Source organism: Euwallacea similis, chromosome 33 (genome assembly GCF_039881205.1).
Source record: "Euwallacea similis isolate ESF13 chromosome 33, ESF131.1, whole genome shotgun sequence".
Taxonomy (NCBI): Eukaryota; Metazoa; Arthropoda; class Insecta; order Coleoptera; family Curculionidae; genus Euwallacea; species Euwallacea similis.
Window position 1 is genome coordinate 1,741,825 of NC_089641.1, and position 14,426 is coordinate 1,756,250.

A 14,426-nucleotide genomic window follows, 5' to 3' on the forward strand; every position below is an offset into this window, starting at 1 on the left:
TAAGGAGGGAGGAGTTATATAGCTATTTTGCCTTACATTGTAAGATTTAGATATGATTCATCATCTATTGTACGTGTCAAAATGACGAATACCAAGTTTAGCCATATCAGCAACTAATTACTATATAAGGCGAAACCATGTAAACCAACAGTTAGTTAAAAGTTGACATTCAAACTAGATGTAGTTATCATAAAAGAATCTTGTATCGCTCTAATGAATAAAGTTTAATATTTTTTAAAACATTCATTTCACGATCAGAAGTATAATTGTAGTTTATGTGAAGCGTGCATAAATGGTAAACAAGCACGTCTGCCATTTCAAAAGGCAAAAGATAAAAGTCATGTAAAACGACCATTATTTGTAGTTCATACGGATGTCTGCGGTCCGATCACTTCTACAACGGTTAATAACAAAAATTATTTTGTTCTTTTCGTTGATCAATATACACATTATTGTGTTACATATTTAATTACACGAAAATCAGATGTATTTTCAATGTTTCGAGACTATGTTGCAAAAAGCGAAGTACATTTTAACTTAAAATTGAGTAATTTATATTGTGACAATGGAAGGGAATATTTATCCCTTGAAATGAAAGAGTATTGTGTACAAAAAGGCATTAGTTATCATTTGACAGTTCCACGAACCCCACAATTAAATGGTGTGTCAGAACGTATGGTCAGGACAATAACTGAAAGGGCTCGCGCAATGATATTCGGTGCCAAGTTAAGCAAGACATTTTGGGGGGAAGCAGTTCTAACTGCAACATTCTTAACCCTAGAATACTAATGTATCGTAAATTTTACGACGCTCGGGTTTCTTAGTCCGAATTCGTAAGGTTCCGTTTGATCCTGTGCCGCCTACTTATCAGTACCTTCCTGATTATTGCGAAGCTAAACGTCGATGAAACGGTATCTTGCTGGCTAATTGTTTCATGCGTCTAATAGTGTGATCGTCGTAAAATTTACGAGTGATTAGTATTTGCGTAAAATATTTACGAAAAGACAAAAATTAGTATAATCGGTAAAGCTTGGTTTTTCATGTCTCTTTTTTGCACTAACGCAGTTTTTTTATAGAAAATGGCATCCAACAATAGGCCTTTGAGTGACAAAGAACTGCAAAATGAAATTCAAAGAATTATGAATGGCGATTTCCAAAATGATTCATATTTAGAGTCTGGTGATGAAATTGATAATGAGTGGGAAGAAGAAGATCGTTTGGAGGTTGAAAGTAAATCAACTGACAGTAACATTAGTGACTTTGGGGAAGAAGTAAACAATGAGAGAGATAATGTAAACGGGACTAATTTAGTTATTGCTAATCAACCTTTGGACAATCCAATATACGGAGAGAGTAGTACATCATCTGAAGAAAATATTCCGTTATCTATTATAGCGGCTTCGTTAAAACGAAAAAGGAATATAATAAAACCAAAATCAATAAGACTAAAAGGAAAAAATGGACACAAATGGTCCACAAAATTGCCGCAACTATCAAAAAGGACAGCAAGAAGAAATATAGTCCATTTCATATCAGGAAGTAAAGTTGGTGGTGAAGTGTGTTCAGAAATTGTTGATTATTTCCTGCTTTTTTTTTCGGAGGATATTTTGAATAGAATTGTTGTTCACACCAACGAAGAAATTGCCAAACAGGCAGAAAAGTATACTTCTAATACGCCTACCATATCTATACTATCTAAAATGGAACTATTGGCATTGTTTGGTATTCTAGTAATGACTGCCGTCAAGAAGGATAACCATTTGAATGCCAAACAAATGTTTGATAGCACAATCTCTGGCTCTTTTTATAAAGGATGCATGAGTTGTGAGAGGTTTATTTTCCTGGTAAATTGCCTACGATTTGACAGCAAGAAGACAAGAACGGAAAGGTTAAAGAACGACGCATTTGCTCATATTCGTGAAATCTGGAATACATTCATCGAAACGTGCCGAACATCATATACTCCTTCATCATATTTGACGATTGACGAACAACTCTTGAGGTTTCGAGGCAGATGTCCGTTTAGGATGTATATTCCAAATAAACCTTCAAAATATGGAATTAAAATTGTTATGCTCTGCGACTCTTCCTCGAAATATATGATCGATGCCAGTCCTTATTTGGGAAAATCCACGCACACAGGAGGGTTACCATTATCTAACTATTACATAAAAGAGTTGACTAAATCTGTACATGGAACAAACCGAAATATCACAATGGACAATTGGTTTACCTCCGTTGGGATAGCAGATGAACTATTGAGTGATCCATATAAACTTACCATCATTGGAACAATTAGAAAAAATAAAAAAGAAATCCCACCCGAAATGCTTGAACTTGCAAAAAGAAAGCCTCAATCCTCAATGTTTTGTTTTGACAAAAGTAAAACTTTATTGTCGTATATGCCTAAAAAAAATAAGCTAGTATTACTGCTTTCCACTATGCACGAAGGGGCAGAAATTTCGGAAATAAATAATAAACCAATAATAATCTTGAATTATAATGAGACAAAGTCCGGTGTGGACACATTTGATCAAATGTGTTCAAACATGTCTTGTAGCAGGAAAACTAGACGGTGGCCACTATGCATTTTTTACGGAATGGTAAACACAACCTGTGTCAATTCGTATGTATTATATTGTTGTAACAATTTGAAAAATGGTGAAAAACCCCTTCGTCGATATCAATTTATGATTCACCTAGCTCACCAGCTTGCCAGGCCTTGGATGGAACATCGACTAAGTGGTACAACTTTACGCCGCAAACTTCGACAAACTATTCAAGAAATCCTCAAAATCGAAAAAAGATTTGACAACGCCACTCAAGTAGAAGGCAAACGTACCTTATGTTACTATTGTCCCAGCAGGTTAAGGCGAATGACGACCATTTACTGCACTCATTGCAAACATGCTATGTGCGGCGAACACCGCGGGAAATCTTGCACGGAATGCTTACAGGATTAAAAGTGATTAAACACCAAACATGAAATTATATTCCTTAGGGACCAAAGAGTATAGGTTAACTTTTGTTTCAATTAAAAAAAATTTTTTTTTATGAGTTTTTCGTATTTCTAGGAAAAGTCGTAAAATTTACGACACATTAGTATTAACGTGTGATAAAATCACATTAGTATTCTAGGGTTAATTAACTTGACACCTACTAAAGCTTTAAAACAATTCAAAACACCATATGAATTGTGGCATGGCAAAAGGCCGCAAATAAAATATTTAAAAGTTTTCGGTTCTACTGTTTATGTACTATCGGCCACAAAAGTGGTCGACCAATTTCAAATCAAAATCGCTTGCGGTACTGTGGGTCGGATACCTTTTTTGTCACACTTGACCTATATTACTTTTTGTTGGATCCCCCTTTTTGCGCAAAAACATGTATTGCTGGCCCAATTCATTGAGACAATTTTATTTTTTGGTATTTTCTTAGTTTATCGTTAAGGCGCAATGGCTCCGAATTTGGGCAAAGATATTAAAACTAATATAGTACTTTTGTACGAACAAGGGTGCAATATTTCCGAAATTAGTCGTGAATTGAATATTACGGTACGTAATCACATTGTCCTTTTTCAATTATGGTAACTTTATCACTGGCTTAAATTTGGGGACGTTTTTTTGTTTATATTATTACTTCTGGCAAGAAATTCATCTTGAGTTGAGCGAAAAGTCTGTGAGATGTCGGCTGTGTTATACAGGGTGCTCCAAATTCGATGTGCTATTATTCCTATCTCTTAAACGGGAAGAGTTACAGGGTGGGTTAAATTGGAAGAAATGTGCCAAATTTAATACTCTTCTAAGAACCGAAAACAATGTTGCCGAATGATTTTTAGTTTCTGAGTTGTGAGTGTGAAAAAACTAAAATTAGGTCGAATTTAATTTTCTAAGTGAATCGATAACTAAAGGTTTTTCATCAAAACGTTTGATACAAGGACTTTGTAGTTTTCTTATGTCTACAAACCAATAAATTTCAAAATTTTAAATATTCCTTAGCTTTTGAGATAATGACAACAACTTGAGTTTTTCAAATGCGGACCCGTGCATGTTTCGGCGGTTTTTAAAAGTTCTTAATAACCCCTTTACAACGATGTGTCACAAGATAGAATTTTTTATGCCTTAGTTTAAAAGAAGTAATTCTGCATTTTTCTCTCAATAAGCTAGGCCGGTCTTGGAGTGCCAAGCAAAAAATGCAATTATTATGCCTCAAAAATGTATAATCGTATAGCTTGATTGATAATTCATTTACCTGCATAACATTTTTGAGGCATAATAATTGCATTTTTTGCTTGGCACTCCAAGACCGGCCTAGCTTATTGAGAGAAAAATGCAGAATTACTTCTTTTAAACTAAGGCATAAAAAATTCTATCTTGTGACACATCGTTGTAAAGGGGTTATTAAGAACTTTTAAAAACCGCCAAAACATGCACGGGTCCGCATTTGAAAAACTCAAGTTGTTGTCATTATCTCAAAAGCTAAGGAATATTTAAAATTTTGAAATTTATTGGTTTGTAGACATAAGAAAACTACAAAGTCCTTGTATCAAACGTTTTGATGAAAAACCTTTAGTTATCGATTCACTTAGAAAATTAAATTCGACCTAATTTTAGTTTTTTCACACTCACAACTCAGAAACTAAAAAATCATTCGGCAACATTGTTTTCGGTTCTTAGAAGAGTATTAAATTTGGCACATTTCTTCCAATTTAACCCACCCTGTAACTCTTCCCGTTTAAGAGATAGCAATAATAGCACATCGAATTTGGGACACCCTGTATAAGAAGAATTGCTGTTCAGAAACCCAAATTTGAAAGGCTTTTAAAATTTTTGTGCCCGTGCAGTTTTGATCTCGTTTCAGAGGGAGACCGTCCGTCGCTGGATCACCCGTTATGGGGTCGAGGGTCACGTAAACGAGCGACCCAGACCTGGTAGACCCCCCAAGTTATCGGACGACCAGCGGCAGGAACTGGTTGCCGATTTTCGGGAATGTGGTTTCCGACGAACATCCCAGTACACTGTACGTTGGGATGTAAGTATGGAGACCATCCGAAGGACTCTTCATAAAGAGGGTCTTCATAATCGGCGACCAGCAACGAAACTTGCTCTGACAGAGCAACATAAACAGGCCCGCTTAGCATTTGCCCAAGAGTACTTAAATTTCGATTGGGCAAATGCTATTTTTGCTGACGAAAAAACTTTTTTGTCAAGCGAAAACGGCAGGCTACATTTATGGCGACCTCATAATACTCGGTACGATGAACGCTATATTGTATCGAACAGAAGGTCCGGCCGAATACGGGTTAACTTCTATGGGTGGATGTCTGCTGATGATCCCGGCGAACTGGCAAGTTTTGAAACAAGGGCGAATTCTATTGAGTACGTTCGGATGCTCGACGAAGTTATGCTTCCTTCTGTTCGTACTTTGTATCCTGTGGCAGAAATGCCTGTCATCAATTATGTTGATGACAACTGTAGGATACATCGCGCAAACATCGTGAGGGACTGGTATCACGAGCATCCAGACATAAATAATCTTCCTTGGGCTGCATATTCACCAGATCTAAACCCCATAGAAAATTTATGGGGCCTAATGGTTCAAAGGTGGCACAATAACAATGAACGTACTACCAAAGATTTGGTGGCACATTGCAACCAAATCTGGAATGGGGTTAGAGGTTCACCCTTGTGTCAAAACCTTGCGGGTTCAATGGGCCGGAGGCTACAAGATGTCATCGACGCCAATGGGGGAGTAACCCGCTATTAGAATTGTTTATTTTTTAATTTAGTCATTTATTTATATAAATTTGAAGTTTATTTTCTCTTAATCGTACTGTATTTCCGAAAAAAATGTGTCTTGAAATTTTCCCTTTTAACGTACGCATTACGAAAAACGCCGTTTATGTCATCTTTTGTCTAAAGAACTTTTGTGACATAGAAATCACTTGATTGTTAAGTGAGAGGTAGGAAACAGTCGGACTAGCTAATTCCTAATTCCCAGCAAAATATTATTGTTAATAAAAGTCTTGAAGTTTAGTAAGTTGTACTACAGTGTTTTGCAAATTGTTGGTCTTGTTTATAATTGAATTTAACATTTATTTTTTTAGTTTTCATCTTAAACAATTATATAGCCATATCAACTTTTGCAATTTACAATATTCAATGTTAATATAGTGATGTTTTCATACAATTACTAGCAGAATTGATATATTTGAAATTATCATCTTAAAAATATTCCGGCAAACTTGGTATTCGATGTAAAATTCTAAATTTATTCGCTAGACACGTTTTTGTTGTGGATCATTTTTTGTGAACTGATAAGGTACCTTCGCTCGGAATACGCGTCAAGCGATTTTGAACCTTAGCGTGGTCGACCACTTTTGTGGCCGATAGTACATAACAAAACCAGAAAAACAAAATTTGAAGAGAAATCCTTAAAAGGTATTCTGGTTGGATATGAACCAAACGGTTACAAAGTGTGGGACGTGGAAACTGAAAATTTTACTATAGCGAGGGATGTTATTGTGGATTAAACAAATTTTCTAGTCACAAAACCTCTTGGTAAACCTGAAGGGGTTAATTTGGAAACTTCTAATACGGGCAGTAGTAAAACTGACTCGAAATCTGAGAGTATTAAATCAGATACAGTGACTCGCATTAATATTCGGACACTATGGTATTTGTGGAAATATTAAGTTTTTTGCTAACTTATTATTAAGTAACAGTATTTATTGCGTAACCATTAGTTACAACCATGTTTCTAGTATATGTAAATACATTTTTGATCTTTGAAATTAAATTATATACAGTTAGTCTCATGAGTATTCGTACTCTATTGCTTCTCTATTTTAAATTACTGTTATTAATTTACAATGAACGATTTGAAACTGGTACCATCACAAACCTACTTTCCAATTAAAGGGCTTTTAAACTCATATGTACTTTCTTGCAAATTCAAATGTTTATATGGCGAAAACGTAATTTTAAGGAAATAAGAACAAAACGAGGCTCACAAGAGTATTCGTATTGCAACTGTCTGTTATGGGTTAAATCAAGATGATAAGAAATTTAGCCTGCCTTAACTTGTTTGCGGCATAATACGAACGATTACCAATATAGACATATCGATTTGTTAGTCTTTAGGAGATACTAGTAAAAATGGGGAGAAAAAGTAGTGAAGTTTCATTAAGTGATAGGAAGTTAATTCTTAAATGGCACACTGAAGGTAAAAGTTATTTAGAAATTGCGAATTTAGTGGGCAGAAGTAAATCTATGGTACAATATGTTATAAAAAACGTTAAGTCAAGTGGAGATATTTGCAATAAACAACGTAAAGGAGGCCCGAAGAAACTTACTCCTTACGAGGAAAAAGCAGTTATTAAGGAAATAAAGAAGAATCCACAAATTAGTGGACCCAAGTTAGCAGTATTCGTCTTAAAATACTTCAAAAAAGAAGTATCAGCAGAAACATGTAGAAGAATTTTGAGAAAGAACGACTACAATGGGAGAATTGCCAGAAAGAAGCCATTTATTAATAAAAGGAATCGAATGAAACGTTTAGAATTTGCAAAAAAATATGTCGACAAGGATATTAATTTTTGGGAACAAGTAATTTTTACTGACGAAAGTAAATTCAATTTGTTCAATTCAGATGGACGAACAATGGTGTGGAGAAAATCAAATTCAGAGTACGAATTAAAAAATTTAAAAGGAACCGTAAAGCATGGAGGTGGTTCCGTCATGGTGTGGGGTTGTATGTCCGCAAATGGTGTTGGTGATTTGGTTTTTATTGAAGGAATCATGGACAAAACATATTACCTAAATATTTTACGGAATCACTTGGCATCAAGTGCTACAAAATTAGAGTTACAACATAATTATTATTTCCAGCAAGATAATGATCCAAAACACACGGCTCATATTGTGAAAGAATGGATCTTATATAATACGCCACATACCTTGGCAACACCACCCCAAAGTCCCGATATCAATCCTATAGAACATTTATGGTCAGAAATGAAAAGAAGATTAAAAAACTACGAAATTGATAGCAAAAAAACATTAAAAGTAAAACTTTTGGATATTTGGAATAAAATTGAACCAACATATACGAAAAAATTAGTTAGTAGTATGCCTAATCGGCTTAAAAGTATTATAAAATCCCGGGGAGGTCCAACAAAATATTAAATAATAGAAAATAAACTGATCTTTTAGTATAGTTTTAGTAGGTACGAATACTCTTGTGGGTGTGATTTTGTTACTTATTATACTTAAAATTATATTTTGTTAATAATACTGTTTATCTTCAATAAAGTTTATAGGAATTGGGCTTTTTACACGCCCATAAAATATTTCTACTAAAAAAAAAATTGTTGAAAATTACTTATAAAAAAGTATTTTTATTTTTAAATCTGGAATCAATAGGGTACGAATACTCATGAGACTCACTGTACAAAGATACTATCGAACAAAGAAAACAAGGCATAATTTTACTGTCGCAAAAATATTCGGACACGAAATGCGGTGCGGTGCAATGCAGGTAAAAAATAATAGAAAAACATTTCATACAGAATTTTTTATGATCGTAAAAGATTAGAGATGCATCAAAGACACAATTTTCTTGTTAGTTATATGCAGTGCGTTGAAGGCAAACTTATAACTTACTAAAATTCATATTATGGGGCGAAAAGGCAAAAATATTTCTTTTGACGTACGACAATTAATTATTTTTCATCACGCTAAAGGCAGATCTTATCGAGAAATCGGTAATTTGTTAAGTATAAGTAAAAGTACAGTTGGTGATATAATTAGAAGATTTGTTCAAGAAGATCGTATTGAATCAATTCAACAAAAAGGACGACCGAAACTTATTGATGAACGTGAAAGGCGTAAAATTATTAAACAAATTAAAATAAACCCTGGACTGAGTGCTCCTAAATTGACAGCTGATTTACTAGAGTACAGTAGCAAAAAAGTGCATACTGACACAATTCGGAGATTATTAAAAAAAGACGGGTACAACGGAAGAGTAGCCCGAAGAAAGCCATACATATCGGAAGTCAATCGCAAGAGACGTCTCGCCTTTGCTCATGAATTCGTTGTGAAACAGAAAACATACTGGGAAAGCGTTATATTTGCTGACGAAAAAAAATTCAACATTTTTGGATCCGATGGTCGCAAAATGGTATGGCGCAAAAAGAATGAAGAGCTAAAAATTAATAATCTCAGGCCTACTGTGAAATACGACGGAGGGAGTATAATGGTTTGGGGCTGCATCTCAGCTGCAGGAGTAGGCGAATTAGTATTTATTGAAGGAAATTTAAATAAAGTTATGTACTTGGATATTTTAAAACAAAATTTACTAAAAAGTGCTGAAAAATTAGGTATACCCGACAATTTTAAATTTTACCAGGACAACGATCCAAAACATAAGTCGCGTTTAGTCCAAGAGTATTTATTATATAATTGTCCTAAAGTATTAAATCCTCCTGCACAATCACCTGATCTCAACCACATAGAAAATCTATGGGAATTTTTAGACCGCAAAGTCCATAGTAAGCCAATCAACTCCAAAAACGAGTTAAAACAACGATTAGTTGAAGAATGGCATCGCATGCCTGAAGATTACATAAAAAAAATAACATGCCAAAACGGCTAGAACAAGTTATACAATATAAAGGCAATCATACGAAGTATTAATTTGTTTATATGTTTTTTGTTTATATTAATTTTCCTCACAAATATTATGTTCCTGGTATGTGTCCGAATATTTTTGCGACAGTAAAATTATGCCTTGTTTTCTTTGTTCGATAGTATCTTTGTATATAATTTAATTTCAAAGATCAAAAATGTATTTACATATACTAGAAACATGGTTGTAACTAATGATCACGCAATAAATACTGTTACTTAATAATAAGTTAGCAAAAAACTTAATATTTCCACAAATACCATAGTGTCCGAATATTAATGCGAGTCACTGTATATTAGAATTCAGGTTAGGGGCAAAACCTAATAAAGTGGTTAAATTAGGTGAAGATACTGATAAATCAGGTAAAGAAAATAATAAATCTGTAATTGAAACAGATAAGTCGAACAATAATAAATCTGTCGTTGAAACAGATAAACCCTCTGAGCCTTTATTTTTTCCTGGAAATACTCATTACAAATTGCCATTGTCTTCTGAACCCAGAAGGAGTGATAGGATTAAAGATCTCCCACCTATTTCTTACAACGAAGATAGTCCCTTAAATGATTGTCTTTTGTGTGCTCAGTCTATAATATGTAAAATTCTTACTTCATATCAAGACATTAAAAATTCTGATGATAAAATTGAGTGGGAACAAGCAATTCAAGATGAACTAAATTCACTTTTAATTAATAATACTTGGTCTATAGTATCAAAACCTGACAATAAAAACATAGTCGACTGTAAATGGGTATTTACTCTTAAAAATGACGAATTTGGAAACCCATCAAAATACAAAGCTCGACTTGTGGCTCGAGGTTTTAGTCAGGAATATTTAAAAGATTATAATGAAACATTTGCACCAGTTGCAAGAATTTCAAGCTTAAGGTTCATTATTGCTTTTTCAAATCAGTTTAATCTTTTAATCCATCATATGGATGTAAAAACTGCTTTTCTCAATGGAGAACTAAAAGAAGAAATTTATATGAAAATTCCCGAAGGTATCACGAGTGAGCCTAACCAAGTATGTAAATTAAATAAGGCTCTATATGAATTAAAACAATCTGCAAGATGTTGGTTCGAAGTCTTTGAAAGGACTCTTAAAGAAAAGGGTTTTAAAAATTCCCTAGTTGATCGTTGTATTTATATTTTAGATAATAAAGATATTTCTAAAAATATCTATGTTGTACTTTACGTGGATGATGTTGTCATTGCCACAGCTAATAATGAAATAATGCAAAGCTTTAAAACCTATTTAGCAAATAAATTTCATATGGTAGATTTAAAAGACATTAAGCTGTTCTTAGGTATTAAAATTGAAAGAACAGATAATATGATAACTTTGAGTCAATCTGCGTACATAAAAACAATTTTAAACAAATTCAATATGTATGATTGCAAACCTACTAGTACACCTATACCAAGTAAATTAAATTCTGAAGTAAAATATGATAGCCCTTGTCGAAGCCTCATCGGCTGTTTAATGTATGTGATGTTGTGTACTCGACCTGATCTAAGCACAGCTGTTAATATTTTGAGTAGATATCAAAATAAAAATAATAAAGAACTTTGGCAAAGTCTAAAAGGAATTCTTAGGTATCTTAAGGGTTCAAAGGATTTAAAGTTAACTTATAGCCGAGGAAATTTAGATAATATTTTGTGTGGTTATGTTGACTCCGATTGGAGGGGTGAAGATGACAAAGACAGGAAAAGTACAACCGGTTATTTATTTAAACTATTTGATCATAGTGTAATGTGTTGGAATACTAGAAGACAGAGTTCAGTAGGAGCTTCGTCTACTGAAGCTGAATACATGGCTCTATTTGAAGCTGTCAAAGAAGCACTTTGGTTAAAGTCATTAGCAACCAGTATTAACTTAAATATTATTGAGCCAATTTTAATTTATGAAGATAATAATGGTTGTATTAGTATTGCAAATAATCCAACTGGTCACAAAAGATCAAAGCACATAAGTGTAAAGTACCATTTCTCTCGAGAACAGATAGAAAAAGGTGTAATAAAACTAGAATATCTTTCCACAGATAATCAGATAGCAGACATATTGACTAAACCATTACCAACAGTCAAATTTCAAAGGCTTAGAGAAGGACTAGGTCTAGTAGATTTTAATAACTAAATGGCTGGATTAGGTTTTTCTGGGTTTTCCCTAATCTTTTACAACGAATGTTGGGCCATTACTGTAACTTTTTCCCAGAAAACACAAGGAAAGTTTGACTATTAATCATACTACTATATCATTAGTACATATTAAGGATAGATCTATTTTGTTATATGGTTTATTTTAGGTGTAAATATAAACAAAAAAAAATAAATATATTGATTGAATTTTTGAGGGGGCGTGTTGAGTTATGGACACCAAAATGCTATTAAAGTCGACAAAAATTCAACCAATATTATAACTAAGATAAAGCTTTAGATTTATTATATTTAGGTTTAAAGTGGAGGATAGACACTATCTATGAGATTTAAGGTGATGTTGACGGGTTTAATGTCCCCTTAGTGGGGTCGTATGGTTTACATATAGGGATGATAGAAAATGGTATAGGAAAGTGCGTCTTGGGCTTGCTTTCCGAGTGGTCTCTGATAATAGATCATGTAAAACTATATAATTATGTTATTTATTAGGTGTACAACTTTGCTTCCGCCGTTTTTGAATAGATGTATGTAGCGGTAAGTAATGATCGAAATAAATAACCCCATGTGGGCATGCAGGAGCCTTGGGCACCTGTTAACATAACCTCATAAAAATATTAGTCTATTTGTGTCTTCATCATAAAGTTATTCGCAATTGAAAATGTCAGTGTACGAGCCAAATTCTCGTCATTTGCGGGAGGTTTTACTTTTCTGCTTCAATATGAAGAAATCTGCTGCTGAGGCTCATCGAATGCTCTCAGATACTTATGGGGAAGCCACTATTAGTGAAAGGACATGTCGTGAGTGGTTTCAGCGCTTCAAGAACGGTGATTTTCACGTCGAAGACCAACATAGCGGTGGAAGAAAGAAGGTTTTCCAAGATGCGAACTTGGAAGCATTACTTGACGAAGACTCGTGTCAAAGTCAACAAGAATTGGCACAATCATTGGGAGTGACTCAACAAACAATCTCAAAACGCCTCAAAGACATGGGAATGATTCAGAAGCAAGGATATTGGGTGCCGTACGAGTTGAAACCAAGAGATATTGACAGGCGTCTGTTCGCTTGTGAACAGTTGCTTGCAAGGCAAAGACGGAAGGGATTTCTGCATCGTATTGTGACTGGGGACGAGAAATGGGTTCATTACGATAATCCCAAACGCAAAAAGACTTGGGGATATCCCGGCCATGCTTCCACGTCGACGGCCAAACCGTCTATTCATGGTTCCAAAATCATGCTCTGTATTTGGTGGGATCAACTCGGCGTAATATATTATGAGCTGTTACAACCAACTGAAACAATCACAGGTGCTGTTTATCGAACCCAATTAATGCGTTTGAGCCGAGCATTGAAAAAGAAACGGCTGCAATACAACGAGAGACATGATAAAGTGATTTTGCAGCACGATAATGCTCGACCCCATGTTGCGCAAGTGGTCAAGAAATACTTGGAAACATTGAAATGGGAAGTCCTACCCCACCCGCCATATTCTCCTGACCTAGCTCCTTCTGATTATCACTTGTTTCGATCCATGGCACATGGGCTAGCTGACCAACACTTCCGGTCTTATGAAGAAGTAAGAAATTGGATAGAATCGTGGATCGCTTCAAAAGATGTCCAATTTTTTCAACACGGGATTCGTATGCTGCCCGAAAGATGGGAGAAAGTAGTGGCCAGCGATGGACAATACTTTGGATCCTAAAGGTATAATTAGTTTTTTACAATAAAATCGCGAAATTCGGAAAAAAAACGGCGGAAGCAAAGTTGTACACCTAATACTAAAACCTTTATCCTATAGAAACTCTGCTACAGAATTGAAAAAGACACTTTGGACAATATTTAACCAGATTTTGAAGTAAATAACATTATTTCATTGAATGACATCAGAAAACCTCGATGTGAATGGATTGTTAATTTTAATCATTTTGAAATTATACAGTCCGGTGTTCGTTGAAGAATTCTCTCAATATTAAAAGATTGGAAACCTAGACTTTTGTTTTCCATACATTGATGACATTCTTATTGCATTAAAGGACGAGGCACAACACCAGGAACACCTCAATTTTATCTTTGCTCGTGTGTAAGAATTTGGGCTATCTATTAACCTTGACAAATGCACATTTGGTGAGAAGCAAGTGAAATTTTTAGGTTACCTAGTCTTAGCACAAGGTTCCATACCTCTCCCAAAAAAGGTGGTTGTCATTTCTGATTTCCCTGTGCCCTAGACAATTTCAGAGCTAAGACGTTTTCTTGGCATGCTAAATTTCTACAGGAAATGTATTCCCAAGGCTGCTCACCATCAGGGCATTCTTCACAAAATGCACAATAATTGCAAGAAGAATGACAAAACTCCATTGGTCTGGACTGAGGAAGCACTGCATGCATTTCATCAGTGCAAGCTGGACTTGGTTAATGCCGCCTCTTTGGTACACCCTAGTGCCACAGCTCCAATATCTTTCACAGTAGATGCATCAGATTACGCAATGGGAGCAGTCATTGAGCAATTTGAAGATAATTCCTGAAAACCTCTAAGTTTTTTCTCTCAAAAATTTTCAGATACTCAAAAGAACTACAGTACTTATGAT

The 14,426-nt window shown here is 34.7% G+C and overlaps 1 protein-coding gene across 1 annotated transcript; it reads left to right on the forward strand.

Annotated features, from left to right (window-relative positions):
• The first annotated feature begins 781 nt into the window (after nt 1-781).
• LOC136418222 (piggyBac transposable element-derived protein 4-like) lies at nt 782-3,155 on the forward strand. Its single transcript, XM_066404210.1, has 2 exons — nt 782-1,023; nt 1,077-3,155. Exon 2 carries the CDS (start codon nt 1,080-1,082, stop codon nt 2,961-2,963), a length of 1,884 nt encoding a protein of 627 aa, XP_066260307.1. The 5' UTR covers nt 782-1,023; nt 1,077-1,079; the 3' UTR covers nt 2,964-3,155.
• Nucleotides 3,156-14,426: the final 11,271 nt, after the last annotated feature.

Coding starts and splice junctions, on each gene's coding strand:
- LOC136418222 (XM_066404210.1), top strand. CDS start 1,080: ATGGCATCCAACAATAGGCCTTTGAGTGACAAAGAACTGCAAAATGAA.